Source organism: Thermobia domestica, chromosome 8, assembly GCF_964235325.1.
Source record: "Thermobia domestica chromosome 8, izTheDome1.hap1.1, whole genome shotgun sequence".
NCBI lineage: Eukaryota > Metazoa > Arthropoda > Insecta > Zygentoma > Lepismatidae > Thermobia > Thermobia domestica.
Genome location: NC_137461.1, coordinates 122,705,556 through 122,727,192, shown reverse-complemented (window position 1 = coordinate 122,727,192; position 21,637 = coordinate 122,705,556). Strand labels below are relative to the sequence as shown.

Here is a 21,637-nt window from a genome sequence, read left to right as displayed (position 1 = left end):
TTTAAGGATAGAATAATTAAGACACTTTATGCAAGGAGATAGATCTAAGCTGCTTTCTTATTGACGCGTTAGTTGGTTTACTCACTCAGTAAACTTATTTAGTTCAAAATGTAAAAGCTAAAGCCGACGGAAACAAACCATTGAAAGGGTTGTGAGTAAACTTTTACACAAGAATACTTTTACATCATATTTAACATTTTTAGAAAAGTATGGTACGGTACAAGTGTTTCGTAGGTCTCGAACTAGAAGTACAAACAAGCCGGGGAAGGAAGTTTATATTATATATATATAAAGCTATTTTTGGGAGGATAAAAACGTAAATTTTAGGTTCTTTTAAATTTTTTTTATGATTTTCTTATTCACGTACCACCTTTGTCTTCCTGTAGTAAGGGGGGCCGCGGTGGCTCAGTGGTAGAGCGTTCACCTCTGGCTTGGGGTTCCAGGTTCGATCCCAGCCCTCGCCAGTGAACTCTGTGGTGGACAAACACCGTGTGCGTGGGTTTTCTCGGGGTTCTCCCGTTTCCTCCCACTTTCTTCATTCCACCATTTCATTCATTTCTCATAATCACCGTCTCCTTTAGCCTAACCGGCATAGCCGTGGGACGTAAAACTCAAAGATTTCATTTCATTTCATTTCCTGTAGTAAATTCTACAATTAAAAAGTTCCTTCACAACATTCATTTATTTGAGAGTTTTATATTCAGTCGGGAGCTATCTTTATTGATTTCCGAACTGGCACTCCATTGGTATCAGCAAATGTAAATTATGTAACCCAACGTACCAGAACGATCATGTTGGTTGCCTAACCATCTTACAACAAAGTCTTTGAAAGTTATACATTTTGATATGTGTTTTACTGGTTGCCTAAATTCAAACTGGCAGATGAAAAAAAAAAAGTATCATAAACCAAGAAACAGATAACCTCCACGTTCTCTATAATTACTTAAGCAACCATTAGCATTTTTCACTCTAACTACACGTAATGACTATAAGACTGCAGTAATTTATGGGGTGTGCTTCAACAATTATTCCTGCTATCAATTGATTTGCAGTATGGAAAGGAGGAGAATGTAGTTAAAAATGGAGAAATTCCATGTGAAATATGTGACTGCAAGGTTCAGCGGAGATATTATTTTACATTGATATTTCTTTGTAATAAAGCAGATACTGCTTGTGCTAGATATTAGTTGAGTGCTTCAAGATTGAAATACATTGTTTCCAAGATTGTAATATTTGAAATTAGATATAAGAAGGTGGTTGTAAATGTGTGGTTGCCTTATCAACCATCGGAACGTAAAGCAAATTTATGGTTGGGTATGAAAAGAAGAATATGTGTACGTTTTGTTTTAAAATTTCCTGTTTCCTTTATTTTTTCGCTGTTTAATTCTGATTTGTTATAGCTGCATTTGAGATTATTAATCAGTCATTTGGAAATGATTTTGAATAATAATATAATACTGAATTGCACACTTCAATATTTAATTATTTGTACTGAAAGTTATTATTAAATTCCCTAATGGTAAATTCAGACTTCGTATTTTGTAAAAGTACATGTAATTTGTTTTTTCTCTTTTATTATACTTTATTACATACAATTTGTTCTTTTACGTTAAAGCTCCCGAGGCTCTCAATATCAGGGGTCTATTTTATGGGCAAGCGAGATTACCGGCGGTAGTCTTCAACATTAAGAAATAAATTTAATATAACACATATGAACTAATTTAGAGTAATAAGTTTACAGTTTATTATGTTCTTTTCTTGGTACTAGTTTTCCAATATTTTTTTTATAAAACATGAATAAAACTAACTGCGCAAGACACAGCTGTTAACGCTCTGAACACAATCCCTCTGACTTTCTTAGAGACTGATGATGTGGCAATCCACTGGCCTACCACTCTCTACTGTCCTGCTGCTGTCAGCAGAAAGAATCGTATCACTGTTTGCGTGTCCTTGTAAAAGTTAACAATGTGCAAGCGAGGTACGAGCTGGCAACCAGGAAGGTTTCCTCTCTGTGAATCGGTTTCTGTAGGCAGAGCGACAGAGTAAATGGAAGTTACAGAACAATCATATAGCAGCCATTTTGGAGATATCTGAGAATTTGTGGGTATCATACCGTAGTGGTTTGGGTCAACGCAATGCAAAATTAGTGTTTTACTTTGCGATTCTTGGTATTGTAGTTACAATTAGCCCTAATTATAGCGTCGTTTGAATTGATTATAATCCGCAAATTTTGCGTGAACCTTTACGAAATGAGGCATTAGAAATCACAAATTAGGAATATTGTTGCTTGGAGAATATGTTGACTTTTTTACTCTTGTGAACGTTGTCATTGATATCTAGCGGGAAAATGAAATACTAGCTACGAAGAAAATTGACAGCTGTTATTTTTGTTACAAAGTAAACTGATTATAGTACGTAGGCCTAAAATCAGTACAACGGTGGGTTTAAGGTCAATATCACTTTGTATAATTCGTGATGCAAGCTGATGAATGAAAGATTACTCTTGATTTGTTTAAACACGAGAAAAATATTGCATGGGATAACCTGGCACTTTTTGTAACTATTTGCGTTAACACAACGCTAAATTTGCGATTTAGGTTGTGATAATTGGTATAGCAATTATCAGTGGCGGCAATTGGATGTTAAAAGTGAGGGATGCAAGACCTGATCTGAATATTTACATATCAATGTTAGTTTTCCTGATTGTTTCTAACACTTTGTTTGCCGAAAGGTTGTATAACTAATACGATACTATCTTTTTCAGTTAAAATATCGTATTTCATATTTTATTAAGTAAATTGACAAGAGTAACGCAAGTAGGTACTAGCTCTTTGTACTCTTAAACAACGAAAGCGTAATAAGAGATTTGATTCTTTGCTCATGAACATCCCTAAATTCTGTCTGGAAAATTGTGTGATCAGATTATTTAATAACAAATTTCAAAACAAATAAATAGAATGGATAATTATTAATCATAGTAATGAATAATGAGGCTTGTTTTACAAACGTTGAATTGAAACTGGGGATTAATGAACAACTTAATTTTTAATTCCACACATACTATTAAATGTATGTTATTACTCTAAGAAAATGAAAGACAATAAATACTGCAAGCATATTCTACAACATTTAAAGAAATATTTGCTTTTGCAACTTCCCGAAACATGTTCGTTGCCATTAGGTGCAGTTTTCACTTTCTTGAAACACATCAAAACACAACAGAGTCAATCAATTCTAAGTGATCAAGCATGTGCCGCTCGACCATCTCCAAGAAATCTAATTTTTTCATGAATGTTTATACTATATCATAGAATTTGGCTTACATCTCGTTTATCCGTTAGGGTAACGCTTTATTGTGAGCTTCAGATGTTCGATTAAAACTTAATGTGTGTTCAATTTACAAAATTAAACCCAAAAACGGCCACTTTAGGTATAATGTTAGTTTAGTAATAGCAAAAGTACATTATTTACATAATTTATTCTTTTTTCTTGTGTGTGTTAATTCGTACTTGGGTAAAACATCTTAATTTTCTCCCTCTCGAATTTTACGGACTTAGTAAATTATATAGATGAACTTGTTCTACATAATCCCCAACATAAAATGTGTTTATCTCCAAAAGCGCTACCAACTGGTTTTAATTTATGTACAAATTTTAAATGACAATTTTGTTCTACTAAGTCTAATTACTACATTTTCAGAACAGTTAGTACTAAACGTTATTAAATTTTCACTAAAACATTTTTGCCATAGAACATTCCTCTAATAGTTGTACAAACAATTCGTTTGAACTAGAAAATCCATTAAAGTCTATCGATTTGCTTTTTTATTTCTTTCTCATCAAGTGACTGATAATCCTTGATTATCGAAGTTCTCATGACTTTATTTCCTTCCGAATGCAGTTATTAAATGTTTCTTCGTGTTATAATGCAAAAGAAAGGTGAACGTACTGTTATTTCTTCACTAGAGTTGAGTTGAGTTGATTTTGAATTTAACGTCTCTTTTAGTAGCGAGGCTATATGAGACGTGGACCTACTGATTAAGTGGAATCCGAACCACATGAGCTCCCAGGAAAGGGTACACGTTTTTGAGGCAAAAAAGCTGTGAAAATAACTGGTTTTTCTTTCTTTCTTTCTTCAAAGAACAGTTTTATTATTAGGGTCATTCTATTTGAAAAGGGGTTTTTGAGGGTTTGAAAAACTAAATGTTCACACTGTTCAAAATAATTATTTTCTTTATTTTTCTGTTCGCTATAATAACTTACATTAACATCAATACAGTGGTTCAACACGAGAATCAATATTTTGAGAAATATTAGTAAATTTGAAAAATGCTCTGAACGGAGTTGACAGCTAACTGAACGAAGGTGACAGCTAATTGAATGGAGAAGACTTTATACTAGCATGGATGTGACATCACATGAACGAAGGTGACAAGATCTCTTTCCAATTGAAAAGTAAAAATTTGTAACGAATTTCGAAAAAAGTAGTATTACACAATGTAACATCAGTATTGCACATGTGCATAAATGATTGCCAATGTCCAGACCTCAATTGTTGACATTAGCATTCAAATGAAGTGCAGTATTTTGTTTAACATATGCTATCCTTAATAATTGTTTATTATAAGAAGGAGAAATATGATGTGCGCATTAAAAATATAGCTAGTTAAGAGGACTCATTGTGACGAAATTAAACTTCCGCTAATTTTACAGATTTTGTGTAATATCTTCAAAATGGATAAAATTAATCAAAAAGTGGAAGCTCATTGTACTAGACAATATTATTTTGCATGAAATACCGTTATCACGACTCACCTATGTACTTTCATTTTACAGTCATTATTTAACGTGAAAATAAATGTCGTATCTATAAAATGTTCGCAAAGCGAAAGGAGATAGGTCAGTCGTGATAACGGTATTTCATGCAAAATACTCTTGTCTAATACACTGCTTTTCCACTTTTCGATTAATTTTATCTATTTTGAAGATATTTCAGATCACATCCCCTCCGTGCACTCAGTAATGAACGGAGGTGACATTACTTTATACGCACGGAGGTGACAAATTCTGCCATTATGGCACGATTAAGATATACCCCTAAGGTTAGATTCTGTTTACCCTTATTTTCAGCATTAATTCTTAGAAAGTAACATTATGATTCAACTAAATTAAATTATCATCTATAAATACCTTCTTATAATTTCGAACGGAGTTGGCAGTTTGTGTTGAACCAAATTATAACAAGTGCGATTTCAGACTAATAAAAAGGAACAAACACCACCAACAAACTTACCTCACTTAACTGGCGCTTTCCTTGGAAAGTTCCATAAACTAACAAGTCCTGAGACTACGACAAAAATGAAGTTGAGAAATATGGCGGACATATATGTTTTTTAATGCATTAGCACAGAGGTGATAAAAAACTGGATACAGAAAATAATGCTACTTTTAATAGCATAAAAAAAGTTTTAGCTTATAAATGTATTTCCATGTATTCATTGATATTCATACGTTAAAAAAGTCGTCTAATACTTGGCGAATAAAAGATAGTAGACCTACTTTAGTAATTTCGAATCATTCAAGTAAAACTGTAAGTGGTTATAACGCACGGTGGTGACATACCTATTTTGACAATCAATATTTTAAAATAAAATTATAAAAATATTACTGAGTTCATTATTAATTTTAAGTTACCTTTGAATGTATGTACTTACAAAATTTCAACGTGTTTTGATTTCTACCTGTCTATCAGCATATCAGTTACATCAAAAGTCCCATTTCAAATACAATGACCAATTAACCCTTGCATCTCTATTTTGGAACCCTAAGGAAAATGTCCAGAAACAATGCTAATGGTCTCCTCCGTCTCTGAGTGCTTTGAGCGCCGTGTGACATGATGAAAATGAACCATGCTTTAGGTTATCTTTCTGTTCGCCATGGACTTCACGTGACCTTACGTGAAAATTAAGGAATATGAAGTCTGCATTTCCAACGAGCCGTTTAACTTGTCCTCGTTGATCAATTCAATGCGCAGGAAATTGAAAGTTCAACCACGTACAGACCTTTCCATTGTAATGGGACGAAGCATCTTCCTATAGATTGGGAAATTATCTTCTGAGTTCAAAGTTGAAAAAGATATAATTTCTCTGGTTTATTGTCAATTAGGTATGTCCAATCATATTCTGTTCAAGCAAATAGAGTGAAGAAATCCGTTATCCCATATACCACATCAGATCATAAGAAGTTGTCACTTGTGCTCAGTGCTTCTTAATCTTAGTCATTAGAGTATACTTCCTGCTTCAAGGTACTTTTGCTTCGTTTGTGTTTATTTATGTGCTTATTCAATCGGGTCATGATTCCAGTGTAAAATAACTATATCATTCTTTAAAAAAAATTATTTTTACTCGCTGTTCAAGTACATCGATCTTGCGGGGGGGGGGGAGAATCTGTATCTTTTTGACTACTGTGATCACTGAAAACGAAGAGAAAGAAAAATGGTAAGATTACGTCAGCTTTGTCGTAAGTCCGTCTGTTCAAGTTCGTGTTGTCTTGATCAGTGAATATCAGTACGAGTTTTTTGTTTGTTTGTTTAACTGTAATATTTAATAATCCTCATCATATTTTCCTTAACTCCTTTTGGTACGCCGGGAGCGATTTTCTCTGTATTCCTTCTCGCAGAAGATTGGTTTCTTCTGTGTACCTACACTCACTTATGTTATTAATGGAGTTGTTTCTAGGGAGTATCATCAGCAAAATAGCATAATATGCTTTTAAACTATAAAACAGTATCGCAATGATAGTATTTTTATGGGCAGTTATTTTTGCGTGTGATTAGCGTCATACTAAGGGCCTGACTACTGCGTGAAACATATATTAGTCAAACTCTTTAGTATGGTGCTAGTCATGCGTCAGAACGACTCTAAATACGACCGGCTTTATTTTAGTGGAATTATTAATACAAACATTTTTAGGTGCTACATTATTAATTTTAAAAAAGCCTTCATCCATTGTCATATATGCTTTTATGCCCACCATAGACGTTCACAAAACAGCGTACACGGCTGTGAAAAAGTTAGGACTACAGCACTCCTTGCTTTTTAGTAATCCATATTCAATATATTTTGGTGAACAATACTGACTTAGTACATGTATAGTTTGTCACACGGTATCCTTTCCACATAAACATGGTGCACGTCAATAAAGATGTAAAAGAGGACATGGGACAAATTGTTTAAGAAAGTTTTCAGAACTTACATTGCGTACCAATACTGCAACTATTTTATAACTTAACAGGAAGTTATTTCTCTGTCTTAGAATAGATAAAGATAAATGGTAATTCTAGGCATATTTAGTCCATAACTTTCCGGCTAGTACAAGAAAAAATCGGAGGGAGAGACATGTCTGGAAGAAAGAACAACTTTCATTACCTTATTAGAGGGACTTGGAAAGATATTAAAATGACATTTTATCCAGTGTAAATTATATAATTTCAGGGTAAATAGTGGATCTGACCCATTATTCTCCTTGATACTTGCTTGTATTAGTACCAGGGACGTACGCAAGGGGTGGATCCTGGGGGTCCGGACCCCATCCGAAATTTCGACTTTTGTGTGAATTTAGCCGAATTTAAGGGGAAATTTTAGGAATTTTAATATAAAATACCTTCATATTGAGTTTGGACCCCCTCCCGAAATAATTTCCTGTGTACGCTACTGCGAGGGGTTATTGGATCAAGGAAAATAACTTATTATTTCTGGTAGAAATAATACTAGGGTACAATAAATACCAAAAATAATATTCTTTGCTTTTAACGTCCCACAATTATTTTCCGAGGGAAAGAGAGACGGTGGTAATGATATGGATTATAATGGTGGAATAAGAAAAGTGGAAGAAAACGGGAAAACCCCGAGAAAACCCAAGTACACGGTATTTGTCCACCACAAAGCCCACCTGGCTGGAAATCACATCATTTGTAAAATAAATTATTATTATTATTATTATTATTATTATTATTATTATTATTATTATTATTATTATTATTATTATTATTATTATTATTTAAAAACCTGTCCATCTTTCCAATTTTGGAAATTTTCTAAAGAGAAATATTTTACCAATCTTTTACCCATTACTAGTTAAAATTGAAAAGTTAGTTTTAGGACAAGCTTTACTTACAAACCATTTGCTTGTATGGAGATTGTTAATAAAAATAAAACACCACTGAAGCATTGCATATGAATTTGTTTCTTTTCTTTTCAGAGGCTTTCGAAGTAGTTTAACAACAGCTCGTCGGCATAACAACAAAAGGTTTTTATTTTCTTCTCTTTATGCTTGGGGTTGCCCTACTGTGATTTTGGTCATTACATTGGTGGCAGAACTTTCACCAGGAATACCTTCGTTTCTTAAGCCAAGCTTTGGTGCAACAAGATGCTGGTTCCAAGGTAAGTAAAACTACTGTTGCATGAATTACCATGTAAAGGATCGTGATCACCACTTCTGAATTTCAAAGAAATAAGTTTCGCGGGTACATAGACAGTATGGTACTAAAGAAATTCCATACACGAACAGTGCCTGTATGGTGCTAAAGAACATCCCATACAATGTCTGTATGATGCTGAAGCACACGGTAATAGGGACCGTACACAAAAGAAAACACGTATGGTACCGTAGCCACTTGACCATGAAAGGACATGAAGACACTATATAAGAGGTGTTCAAGTCAAATTGGGACTTTTGTTAAACTGTATTTATTTTTCTACTTAACTCCTGCTACTTTTATACATTTATCCTAACGTTCAACTAATACCTGAAAGGCTTTGGCATAGAAAGATTAGTCAGTAGACCTACGTTTGAACCGTTCAAGGACAGCCTACTTGAATTCGTCATGACTGAGGAATTGTTATTTGCTCTAACGAACTCTTTTAGGGATTCGATCTAGGAAATACTAACCTTTCTTGAGATAACGGTCCTCCAATTCAGTGCAGACTTCAACTCTTCTATGCCTGTCAAAAGTTGAAGTCTACACTGAATCCAAAAGTGGGAAACTGTTTTGGAACTCACCATGCACTCACTTTTCGGAACAGCAAATGATCATGACTTTGTGTTTACTATTCCTTACGAAAGATTACACACCTTTGCAATTTTACGATAAGTTGTGCGACTATCATCCATGATAAATCGTTCAACACGTTGATATTTTGATTGACTGCTGTCTGTGGGCTAGGATCTACCACAACCAGGATCGACAATGGCAGAAATAGGATGCGGTCATCTTTGAAGCGCTTGCACCATTCAAATTCCTTACTGTGGCTGAGTGTCTTATCACCATATTGTGAATATAAGGTTTTCAGTACATTTGAGCTGGTTTCACTAAAAATTTCGTCATCATAATGTCATTCACGCTGTTGTACATGATCTTTTATAACGGTCTCTAAACTGGTGCGCGAAATAAGTGCCGGCTACTAGTAACTGGACACGATTGCCAGTTCCTACTGCATGCACTATGTCCACCCTGGGGTTCGATTTTAAACCTGTAAAAAAGTCCTGGATTGACTTCAACGCCCCATGTTTAGGCTATAAACAAAAATACGTACTTTATATATTATATTAATTGCTTGATATTTAAGCATAAAGCTGAGTAATAAGCATGTCTTGGTAATATTGTTTTATTTTTCTAAATTTTGATTTGATTTTCAGTTTAGTGACCCTTTCAGCAGCGAGGGTATATACCACATGGACCTACAGCAGAAATGGAAACACAAGAACCAAAGCAGACAGCCGAATCAAATAACAAATTTATTTGACATAAATCCAAACCTAACATCAGAACACAAAGCCAAAATACACCATTTATTGTACAAAAATATAGAGATATATATTTGCCTACTCCCCAGAGGATATAGGATATTTTCGATATAAAATAAGAATAGGTAAAGCAGCAATATTTCACGATAGATCTCCCAATCCCTCCGGGGTGAGAGATCAGATTGATAGACAAATACAAAAATTAATCGATGTGGAAAATCATTAAAGAATCGAACAATAGTTTATTTTCTTCCCTTGTTGATGGTTAAAAAGCCGAATTTACAAGATCATTTGAGTGTCCTTTTTCTGTTTTAAATATATTACAGTCTGAGCATCCTAAAAACACCCGAGCCATACAAAGTGAAAAGGAAGCAATTAGAAGTTCAACTACGTCTCTGGATTCTCTTTTTATCTATACTCTGATCTTTCAGAGAATTTTATATTAGTATACCATTCTTTTGTAATAAAAGGTGGTGGATAAAACATAAATACTCAAATAATTAATACTTTTCTGACCAGAGGATATACTTATTTATTAAAATTAAAATAAGTTGTAACAGTTTCAATAACTTAACCTTATCTTCATCAGACGTTAACTGGCAGAAAACATTTACAATATTAAATTATTATTATTGTATAATTTTAATTCAAAGAATATATTTAATCTAATACAGAAAATAAAATAAGAGCTGAGTAATACCGTACAAGTATAGAAAATACAATAACTGGAAGATTAAACCTGCAAAAATACAATCTATTACTGAAAACATCATAACATAATGATATGATTATTTCTTGCAACTACTGGTCAAACAAGTGATAAAAATTAAATTTTAACTATTACAAGAATAAATAACATGTACATAAACAGAACAATCCTAAAGCAAATCACATAGTAGATATAACTTTATATACAAATCAATTTCTTCTTCTTCAAGCATAAGAAAATCAGATAACATAAAGAAAGGTGTTTTAAAGAAGAAAAATCTCCTCTAGTTCTTTACCTGGTGGTATGGTTCCTAATATAGAGGTTACATTACCTCTTTGCACTGCCATACTTATTCACTGAATTAGGAAGGTGCTTGCTCTATCATCACCAGATAATTGAGTGATGCGTTTACCTACTTCCCTTATAAAGCTGAGGCCTTCTTTGCCCCAGGATCCACTGGATTCAATGGCAATGGGCACAGATTGGTACTTCTCTGTTAGGTTACTGTATTTTCTTCTTTTTTCTGTTTCTTTTCGACTGGCTACATTGCCCGCTTGGAGTGAGGAGAAAGGAAGGTTGGAAGGGGCGAAAGTATCTGTGCATGTAAAATCCCAAATCAATGATTTGCCTCTCTCTTCCAAGGTATTAAGGTCATCCCATCTGGTCTTTTACCATCCGTTCTACTACATCCATTTGGCTCCCTTATTGCCGGTATACCTGCTGAAATGAGTACTCTCATTATAATGTCATTGACATTCGAGTGTCGGGGATATCTACCTGTACTTTTTATGCAAGACAGTCCATGCAGTCCTTTTTTATCTACTGGATTCTTACATGACTGACATTTATGAGGTTCACATATATTTGCTCTCAACCGTATAATTTTAATTGTTTTATTTTATAATTTTTAATTTTTAATATGTAACAATCAGGTATTGTAATAATTTACTGTTTCATTTTAAATTTATATTATATCAGTTTTTATAATTATTATTATACAAATAAATTATTCAAATATCAGGTAATATTCAAGGTTCCTTTTACTTCAATGTTCTATCATGTAATTTATTGCTTTTCTTAATAATTTTTCATATCCGTGATTTTTATCCTTCAATTCATTCTAACAATCTATCCCATAATTCATGTATTTGAAGTTCATTTGTCCACTTCATTAGTCTTTCACTTTTTTCTCTCTTAATCCTTCACGCTTCTTTCCATTTTCTTCTTATTGTCCTGTTCTCTTTTTCTAGACTTGATTAATTCAATAGTTAAACAGTTAAATTATTGAAACTGTTACAACTTATTTCAATTTTAATAAATAAGTATATACTATGGTCAGAAAAGTATTAATTGTGTAAGTAATATTTCCAGAATCAATATGGATGAAGTTACAAATACGCATATGTTAACTGCTCTACCAACCCAGGATCTACAAAACATTGCAATATATATATATATATATATATATATATATATATATATATATAACCATAGAGAAAGAAGTGATACTAGTTTGAGACTATGAAATATACTTCCATTTGGTATGTGAAAAGTAGTTCATCACAATTTCTTCTGAAAGATGAAACACACAAAATTCTGAGATTGATGAAATTTTGAAGTTTAGTAGAGTATGCCTCGTCTCACAATACCCCCCCCCCCCAAAAAAAAAAAAAGTGAAATGACATTATTAGTCTAACATCCCATAGTTATACCCTTAGGCTAAAGGAGACGGATGATTAATGAAAGTAGATAAATGAGAAATTATTTTTTTGTGATCTCCCATTGGAATTCAAACCTGGGATCACGTACCTCAAAGGCACGCGTGCTAGTACTACACCTGTGGGTAATGCTTAACCTCCATAAAACACGAAGAAAGAGCATAAAGTTAAAAAAAATAATGTACTACCAAATTATAATTAGTTATGTTCTACCATCAGGATAAGCAACTTCGGGTTATCCTGCGATTATTTATTTATTATTTAGCATTTCAATCATTAATGCGACATATTGATAAGAGAACTTGATAATTGAGATATTTTCTTAAGTAAACTAATGGATGGGAAGCGTTTCCGAACATAGAGGCGACAAAGTGGTAAATATTGTCCATCTACAGTACATTTCCAAGGCACGATGAGCTGAGGATTTTGTTCTTTCTAGAAACGTAACAAATATTTTGTTATTAACTATTTAAATTTAATATTATTAAATTACATTTCAACTATATGTTTTCTCTGTTTACTTTTCAGAGAGTCACGGTATTCCTATAATATTGTTATTTACTGGACCAATTTGTACCATAATTATTGTCAACATATTGTTCTTCTGCTTGACTGTCAGAAGCTATGCTATAGTAAAAGCTGAAATAGGAAAATATCATGATGACTCAACGGTCAAGAAGGATAAACTTAGTCAGGAGAAAAGCAGGTAATTGATTCTTTTTCTGTCTAAATTTAAAGAAGAAAAAAAAATGGTATGGTTAATACTAAAAAAGATATCTTTTTGTTTCAAACTGTATAAATTTTGATTACATTTGGACAATTACACAGCAACTAAAATTAGCAAATATATAAAATAAAATAAAAAAAAGTTCTGTGAAGCGGACCCCTGGGTACGGATTCGATGTATTTTGTTATGCAGAATCCGAATTTCAAAACCCCAGGACGATTGACCGTATCAATTTTTTTTATGGGCAAAAACTTGAGCGATTTTGGATAGGGAAAATACACATAACACAACCATACAAAAACAAAATCGTTCTGGGGCTTCGAAATTTGGATTCCCAGAATAAGACTGTCGTAACTCAAAATAGATTTTTAATTGTTATCAATTTTTAACGTGTAATAATTGCAATGTGTATGCATTTAAGAAAGACTTTGTCTGCAATAATTATATTGAAATAACGTTACAATCTTCAAAAAGAGACGAGATAATGAAGTTCCTTTAGATATAACAAATTTCTTTGGCTTACTCTTAAAATTGACATTTCAGAGTTACGACAGTTTTATTCTGGGGGTACGCTATGTAACAAAATACATCGAATCCGTACCCAGGGGTCCGCTGCACAGAACTTTTTTATTTTATTTTATATATTTGCTAATTTTAGTGGCATATACCATTTTTTTGCCACTAAAAATGTTCTGTGCAGCGGACCCCTGGGTACGGATTCGATGTATTTTGTTATTTCAGTGGCATCCAAATATATCTTTTTTAGTACTAACCACTACTAAAAATTGACATTGAATCCGTACCCAGGGGTCCGCTGCCCATAAAAAATTGACACGGTCAATCGTCCTGGGGTTTTGAAATTCGGATTCTGTATAACAAAAATAAATATATAAAATAAAATAAAAAAGTTCTGTGCAGCGGACCCCTGGGTACGGATTCGATGTATTTTGTTATACAGAATCCGAATTTCAAAACCCCAGGACGATTGACCGTGTCAATTTTTTATGGGCAAAAACTTGAGCGATTTTGGATAGGGAAAATACACATAACACAACCATACAAAAACAAAATCGTTCTGGGGCTTCGAAATTTGGATTCTATGTAACAAAATACAAATTTATTTATTTATTTATTTATTTATTTTTGTGTGTGGCTTTGTTGTTATTGATAGAATTGAAAGTTTTGAGATCACAGAGTAAAGCTAAAGACACGAGACATAACTAGGCTTTTTTTTTTTTTTTTTTTTTTAAAAAAGGTCATTATAATGACGCGCCAATCACCACCAGATAAGAAGATATTATCCTTTCTAGAGACCATATTCGCATTAACCCATTCTTAGACTTTTTCCAGAAACGAATATTGAAACTCTGGACGAATAAACACTGAATCAATAATCAAAGGATAATCCTTTTTAAAAATTACTTTGTACAAACACCATATCCGTGGATTTTCCCGGAGTTTTTTTTCCGTTGCCTTGCACTTTCTTCATTCCACCATTTCATTCATTATCATCACAATCTTCTCCCTTAGCCTCGGTGCATAAACGTGGGATAATTAACTAAAAAAATATGTCTTTATTATTTCATATCATATCATCACCGTAGGCGGCGCCACAGTGAGTGCAACTGCATCCACATTAACTTCGATTTTCAGATATCCTACAACAATCCTTTCTATTTTGTATATTTCTTGTTTCCTGTGTTTGGATATATTTGAATGACTTCTTAAGTCTCTCATAAGTTACTTGCTATCATACCGTGTTTTTCTTTGCGTAAATCTTTGGGATTATTTTTGAGATCTTAAGACTCAATAGTGCAGAGCGTTCTGGCAACAATGTTAGGATGTGTTGTCTCATCCTAGCCTGCACCCACATTACCAAAATTTTGGCAGCGTCTGTGATCATTATATTTTATAATCATATTAAACATATTAACACAATTCTTATTTACTTTCAATTACTTCATGTTAAACTGTAACAAGTACATACATCAACGTTATGACTTTTGTTTTCACAAGACTATTCACAATTAACTTAATAGTGTTTTACCTAACTTTATATTTTGCTTCCAACAATTCTGTTTCTTATATCAGAAGGGTTCTATAAACATAAGTAGAAAGAACGAAAGATTAACTTAATAATAAAAAGTGAACCTATCAGTTTGTCACTCTGTCCATCACGTTGCTAATTCATAATAGGTAAGCATCCACTCTCACGCTAATATGTGTTGCTACCTGCAATACCGCTTGCAATTCAATCAATCAATTCATTCAACACGATGTTTTGTATAACGGATCACTTGAATAGTTGCATAAATATGGTATGAAGTTTGGGATGGTTGATGGACAAATTAATATATATTAGATATAAATCATTTCTAAAGAGCATTCAATTTAGCACTGTTTTAATATATAATGTACAACGGGTAGAAGACTTGAGAGGAACAACTACAGTGAAGCCTCGATTATCCGGGAGTGCCTCGAAAAAAATTAACCTTCCTGCAGTCACGCTCAATTATTTTTCATAAGTAGTCGCTGTTGACTGGCACTCTTCATGCAAATAAGTATTGTATGTTTTAAAACATAAAAATAAATTGCATCGTAGAAATCCATATTTACAAAAATGGTGCACGTTTCGAAGTGTAGATCTACTCTAATAAGCAGAAGCCTATTGTTGTAAGGTTCGGAAAACGGGAATTGGGAAGAGTGATTTGCGTAGTAGTAAATTACATTCATTGTTCCTAGTTTTTATGCTGATTTTTTTTTTTTTTTTTTTGTGTGTGTGTGTGTGTGTTTGCAGCTGATTTTTAGTTTCTTTGCGGGTTATCTGTGATTTTCACTATCCGCGGTGCCCTTACCACCCAATTCCGCGGATAACCGTTTCTTTAGGGGTAATATAAGTAATAACATTTTTGGCATTTGTTCTTTTTTTAAAAATAATTATATTAGTTTATTTTTTAATAAATAAACTCCATGGTTCTGGGTACTTATAATAACATTTAAAAACACATTTCTGACCAGAACGAAGTGAATTATATTAATAACTATACGTTTTTTGTTACAGTTTCAAGGACCTGACGTCCTCTTCATCAGACGACAGTAAATCTGATGATCTGAGAGAACAAATGACAGTAAATCTTATTTCTTCCTCAGCAGAGTAACAAAAAACGTATAGTTATTAGTATAATTCATTTCGTTCTGGTCAGAAATGTGTTTTTAAATGTTAGTTTAGTTCTTAGTCATATTCTACACTCTTTCAGAAGAAGCCTTATTGTATGCAAGATAAAACCAAACACAAGCAAAAGACAGATATTCTTAATTCATTTCAATTAGTTGATTTTGAGTATAACGTCCCTTTCAGCAGCGAGGCTATATGAGACGGGACCTACTGATTAACGTGGAATCCGAACCACATGAGCTTCTGTTTGAAATTGAACCTGGGTTTCCCATGCCACAGGCGCGTACGCTAACCGCTTAGCCACGTATAAGCTCTCATCCATTTCAAGTCTTTATTAGATTGTATATGATTGTGAATACCAAAAATTATTGTTTTTTTTTTTAAATATAGATACAGATAGAGAATTTTCAAATAGAATGCAAGTTTTCATGTTATATATATATATTCACATAGTACTATATTACATAAAAGTAATACAAAGAAACTAAGTTTTACATTCGGAAATCACTACTCAAATATATAAATGGAAAATTGTAATCATGTGCTCTGTTTTCATGTTGTCAATTTTATGACTAATAGCAAACAGAATTATTTCTTTTCTCAATACTTTTATTTATTTATTTATTTATTTATTTATTTATTTATTTTTAAGTTTTCCATTTGACTACGATCTTGAAAATCGAAACCATTCACTTCAGATTAGTTTGCGTTTGTGATGATCATATAAGTGTGTACATTAAAAAATGTTACCTGTATTGTATAATTTTTTAGTTAAAATAGTATTAATTGAGTATGTATATAATATTAATCTATCGTTATATTTATTCCATAGACTGGTAGTGTACCTGAAGCTCTTCATAGTAATGGGAATATGCTGGGTATTCGAATTCATTTCCTGGGGTTCTCGCACTTCACCAGTTTTCTGGTACGTTACCGACGCAATCAATCTCCTTCACGGTGTCATCATCTTCTTCATATTTGCTGGTAAAAAGAAAATTTTAAAACAAGCATGGAACAGGGTTTGCTGTTACCACTCTACAAAGAAGACAATGGGCAACAAAAAGAACGTATCACCCACCCAGTCTTCACAAGAACGAATAACTGTATCTACGAGTATACCCAAATAAGAAATATTTATGACAGCTATCTTATGAAACTGACTGGTATATTGTTTATTGTATTGTAATATTGTATATGGGAAACATGTTATGTTATATAAATATTATCAATGTGCTAAGGGGTAATCCTCATACTTGGAAATTGTCTTTCAGTATTGTGAGCGATGGTTGTATTGCTTGTAATAGTATATCATAAAAAATAATAATCATTATTTGTATTTTAAATGAAATCAAAATTTTGCCAAAATAGTATTCCTTTTTGTATAGATTTTACAATTACACCGTATTAAAAGGCACATTTTTTCATATTATTGATGCTGTACAAATATCTTAAGTATCACTACAGTTTTATTTAAGCCGTAAACTTTTGAACAACAGTAAGTCAATCCAACCAACCTGACAGCTAATTTGTAGGAAAATGGTGTTCCATCTTCAAACCCGTGCTTCACCTAATTTTGTTATATAGCTAAAGTTAGTTAAACCGAAACAAATGCAAAAGTGTAGCTCTAAACTAAAGACTACAAGGGAAAAGGAGGCAGGTCAGTTTTTTTTTTATAATTTTACACAATTGCCCTGTTTTCTAGTGTTATTCTGCTGTTAACTCATTTTTGACTATTTCTTGACTTATCTCCTTTTTCCCCTGTGGTCTTCAACTGTAATACATAAAAAGGACTCATAAAATGATCTGATTAAACAGTATTCTTAGCCTTATGAATAATATAACTCAATTTTAATGTAAGTAAATATTTATTTCAGATATGTTCTTTGTGTCAATAATTTTGAAAGTAACTACCTCTAAATTGAGTTAACAGTTATTTAACATAAAAATAACTACTTTTCTATATGTTTTTGGCATTTGGACATTCGTTATTAAAAGCCGTTGAGACTAGTATGTGTAGGGTATCGGTAAGCAATTTTGCCGAAGACTGAACAAAGACTTTTTATTTCCACGTATGTAGCTAGTACAAAATAAACTCTAATACTTATATTGTTTTCATCGCCAGTATATATTAGACTGTAATTATAGACTGAAAAGTGTCAAATGCTTGTAACACGTTTAAGAACGACCGAAGAGATATGGAAGAACTCTAAACATGCAATATCTTACTTTAGTAATGAAGTCTTATTTCTGGTCATGAATCCCTGAATACAAAAACCAGAAAATAACTGTATTATGATGCTAACTAATATAATGTTTGTAGGTATTCTTATTAGAGATGAAAAGATGATATTCATTTGTTATTGATCTCGTTATTTTACTTTTATTATCAACTAAGACTGTGTCCTCCCTTTCCCCCAAATGAAAGATTTGGTATTTTAATTTTAACACGATAAGAAACAGAATTCACACAGTAAATTTGGCTGTCTTTCAAGTAAACAAAAAAGTCAACTTTCCATTGTATGAAATACGAATGTGAATGTAACCTTATATATCACCTTATATAATCCTATCATGTTGTTTATTTCTGTGTAGATTTTTGTAATTTTGTATGAATATATCAGCTTGTGTTTTTTCCTGTACAGTTAAATCTAGTTGTATTTTATCCATATACAGTACTATCTGTAGCCTACCAAGATTATGTGACTGAACTGATTGATATAATGTGTGTTTTAATTGTTGGAGCTTACATTATAATAAGCTTAGAGCTTTAATAACTCATCTCATGTACAAAATTATACAGGCCAGGTACATACTTCAAAATACATACCAATAACGCTTATTTGTGAAAATAAATGTAAAATCGAAATTAGCTTGAGTTCTATTTTACATACATTGAAAAGTGAAAAAAAAAAAAAAAAAAAAAAACTAAGTTTGATTTCAAGTACAAACATAAATTCCTGTTGGAAAGAAGAGGAAAATTTTCTTCATAGTTTCCCCTCTAGAGCAAACGAATTTTGCTATACGTATAATCTCAGAGTTTATTTTCCATACTTTGTATGGCTTTGAACGCAGACATAATGCGGGTATTTTCATCAGTAGCATCGCTAGCATGCCAATAGTTCAATTTGACGGGCTACAATTTTAAGCATTTCTAGTTTAAGTGACCGTTTGCCTAAATTATAATAACTATAACGATTCTATTATTATTATTATTATTATTAATAATAATAATAATAATAATAATAATAATAATAATAATAATAATAATAATAATAATAATAATAATAATAATAATATTGACGTAAAACATAAAGAAATAATTATTTATAAATAAAAAATACATTTTATATCTTCTTCATTTAATATGTAGAATAAATCATTTGAATTTTGCTTATCTGAGGACAAAATATTGAGGTTTACTTATGTAAATTACAAACTTAATTAAGAACTCTTGAATTCAGGAATTTTGTTACAATAGTAAACTTACTCATTCCAGCATCCTACCAACTGTATTTTTTGTTTTCTGTATATACTGTTTAGTTTAACGGTATAATTTTATTGTCCTCTGGAATGGGATTTCAGTTTGCAGAATATTCAGTTTTCTCTAAGAAAAAGTCTCGGGATGCTACTAATTTCCATATTTTTTTCATGTAGACATATTTTTTAATTCTGATTTTTGTGAGCTGACTTACCATTCAAATATTGTAATTAAGAATTCGGAAATATCCAGTATTATGTACAATGACTGATGACAGTAACTTTCATTCAGTAATTTTATTACAAAAGCAATGTAAATAGTTTGATGTGCGAATGATTAACAGAATGTGTGCTTGCGAAGCTTGTTGTATGAATTGAGTTAATAAGTGTTCAAAATAATTGCAACATGAAGCAAAGGAACTTGTAAAAGAAAAAGGTTGCTCTCTAATGTATGACAATTACTGAGAATTATATTAAAAAGAAGAAAGAAATATGTACATATAGTAATAATTAATTAGAATTCCCAATCCGTGAATAAGGTTGCACTTTTCCAACTAAAATTTTAATTATTTTTGAATTTCAGTAACATACTGATGAGAGGATTAGAAAAAATAACATCCATTTTGTTACTTTCAACAAAAGTATAATGTATCATGTCTTGTAGCAGAACTAATAATAGACTAAAAAGAAAACATCAAAATCAACGAAGGAGGAAAGAAAGTAGTAAGTATGTATGTGGATGATTTCTATGAATTCAGACAATATGCTAATACACTCAGGATTTTAACATACTTTAAACTCTTGATTCAAAACAATTGTACAAACTTTCAGCTGTCTTATGAAGTCTTGTTCACGGAGGATAAAAGTAAAAACAAAACAAAAACAAAGTCAGAGAAATATAGACATAGGTTAATTAACCAATAAGATATTAGAAAACTTGAGGACGGGTTGTGAAGAATATGATATGAAAATAAATTTAGATAGACAAAAGTCATGGTGACTGAAACGAAGGAGCAGGTGTCAAATATAGACATAGAAAGGGAGAAAATAGAACAGGTGACTAGTTCTCGATACCTAGGTAGTATTATTAGTCACGATATGAAGTGTGAACGTGAAATAAGAGCTAGGATAGAAATGGTGAAGGAAGCATTTAGGAGAAAAAAATATTATTTTGTGGGACCTTGAATAAAGAGTTTAGAAAAACACTCATAAAATGCTTCATGTGGGGTATTGTACGGTATAGGTCAGAAACATGGACATTACGCAAAAGTAATTGAAAACGACTGGAAGCTTTTGAAATGTGGATATGGAGAAGAATGGAGAGAATTAGCTAGGTCGAGCGGAAAACTAATTAGAAGGTGTTAGAAATGGTGGGGGAGAAAAGAAAAAAAATTAGATATTATTAAGAAGTGGAAGAGAAACTTGTTAGAACATTGGGTAAGAAGGATGTGTATCATGAAGGACGTTATAGAGGGTATGGTAGCATGAACGAGAGGGAGGGGGAGAAGGAGGCTAGATTTGATGGAAAATATCAAAACAGAGAAATCGTACATGAAGACGAAGAAGTTAGCGAAAGACCATGCAATATGGAAACATATCGGTTGCAGCAAGTGACCTGCCAATAATGGCAGAATACCTATGATAATGTTGAGATTAATAAAAGAATAGCAGTGAAGATACGCTTTGTCAATTGCAGCTTCTTTTGTTACTTGCTAAATGTTGGTAAATCCATTCTTATATATTTTTCTGATGTTTTTTTTTTTTTTTATTTCTTTGGCTCCTATTTTTATCCTTCGTGAACAAGACTCCATAGGAGAGATGAAAACTTGTACGTGCAAGGAAATTTTAGGTATCAAATAAGTGAGAAAATTGAAGTTCATGAAGTAGAAATGACAAAAATGGATTAAGACTGAAAAGTGATGTGGAAGAAGACAACAGACTAACTTTGTGAATAGCACAATAAAAAACAGTGAACAACGAAATTCAAAATTGAGTGGTACCGAAACTAATTTGCGGCAGGGGCGTATA

The 21,637-nt window shown here is 32.3% G+C and overlaps 1 protein-coding gene across 2 annotated transcripts in view; it reads left to right on the top strand.

Moving 5' to 3' along the window:
- Positions 1-19,624, top strand: part of LOC145693190 (G-protein coupled receptor Mth2-like) — a 161,204-nt gene extending 141,580 nt beyond the window's left edge. For both annotated transcript variants that reach the window (XM_081768966.1, XM_081768965.1), the window contains exons 3-5: positions 8,259-8,440; positions 12,759-12,936; positions 16,965-19,624. In XM_081768966.1, coding sequence (XP_081625092.1) covers positions 8,259-8,440; positions 12,759-12,936; positions 16,965-17,259 — 655 coding nt within the window. In that variant the 3' untranslated portion in view covers positions 17,260-19,624. The remainder of the gene's footprint in view (positions 1-8,258; positions 8,441-12,758; positions 12,937-16,964) is intronic.
- The last annotated feature ends 2,013 nt before the right edge of the window (positions 19,625-21,637 follow it).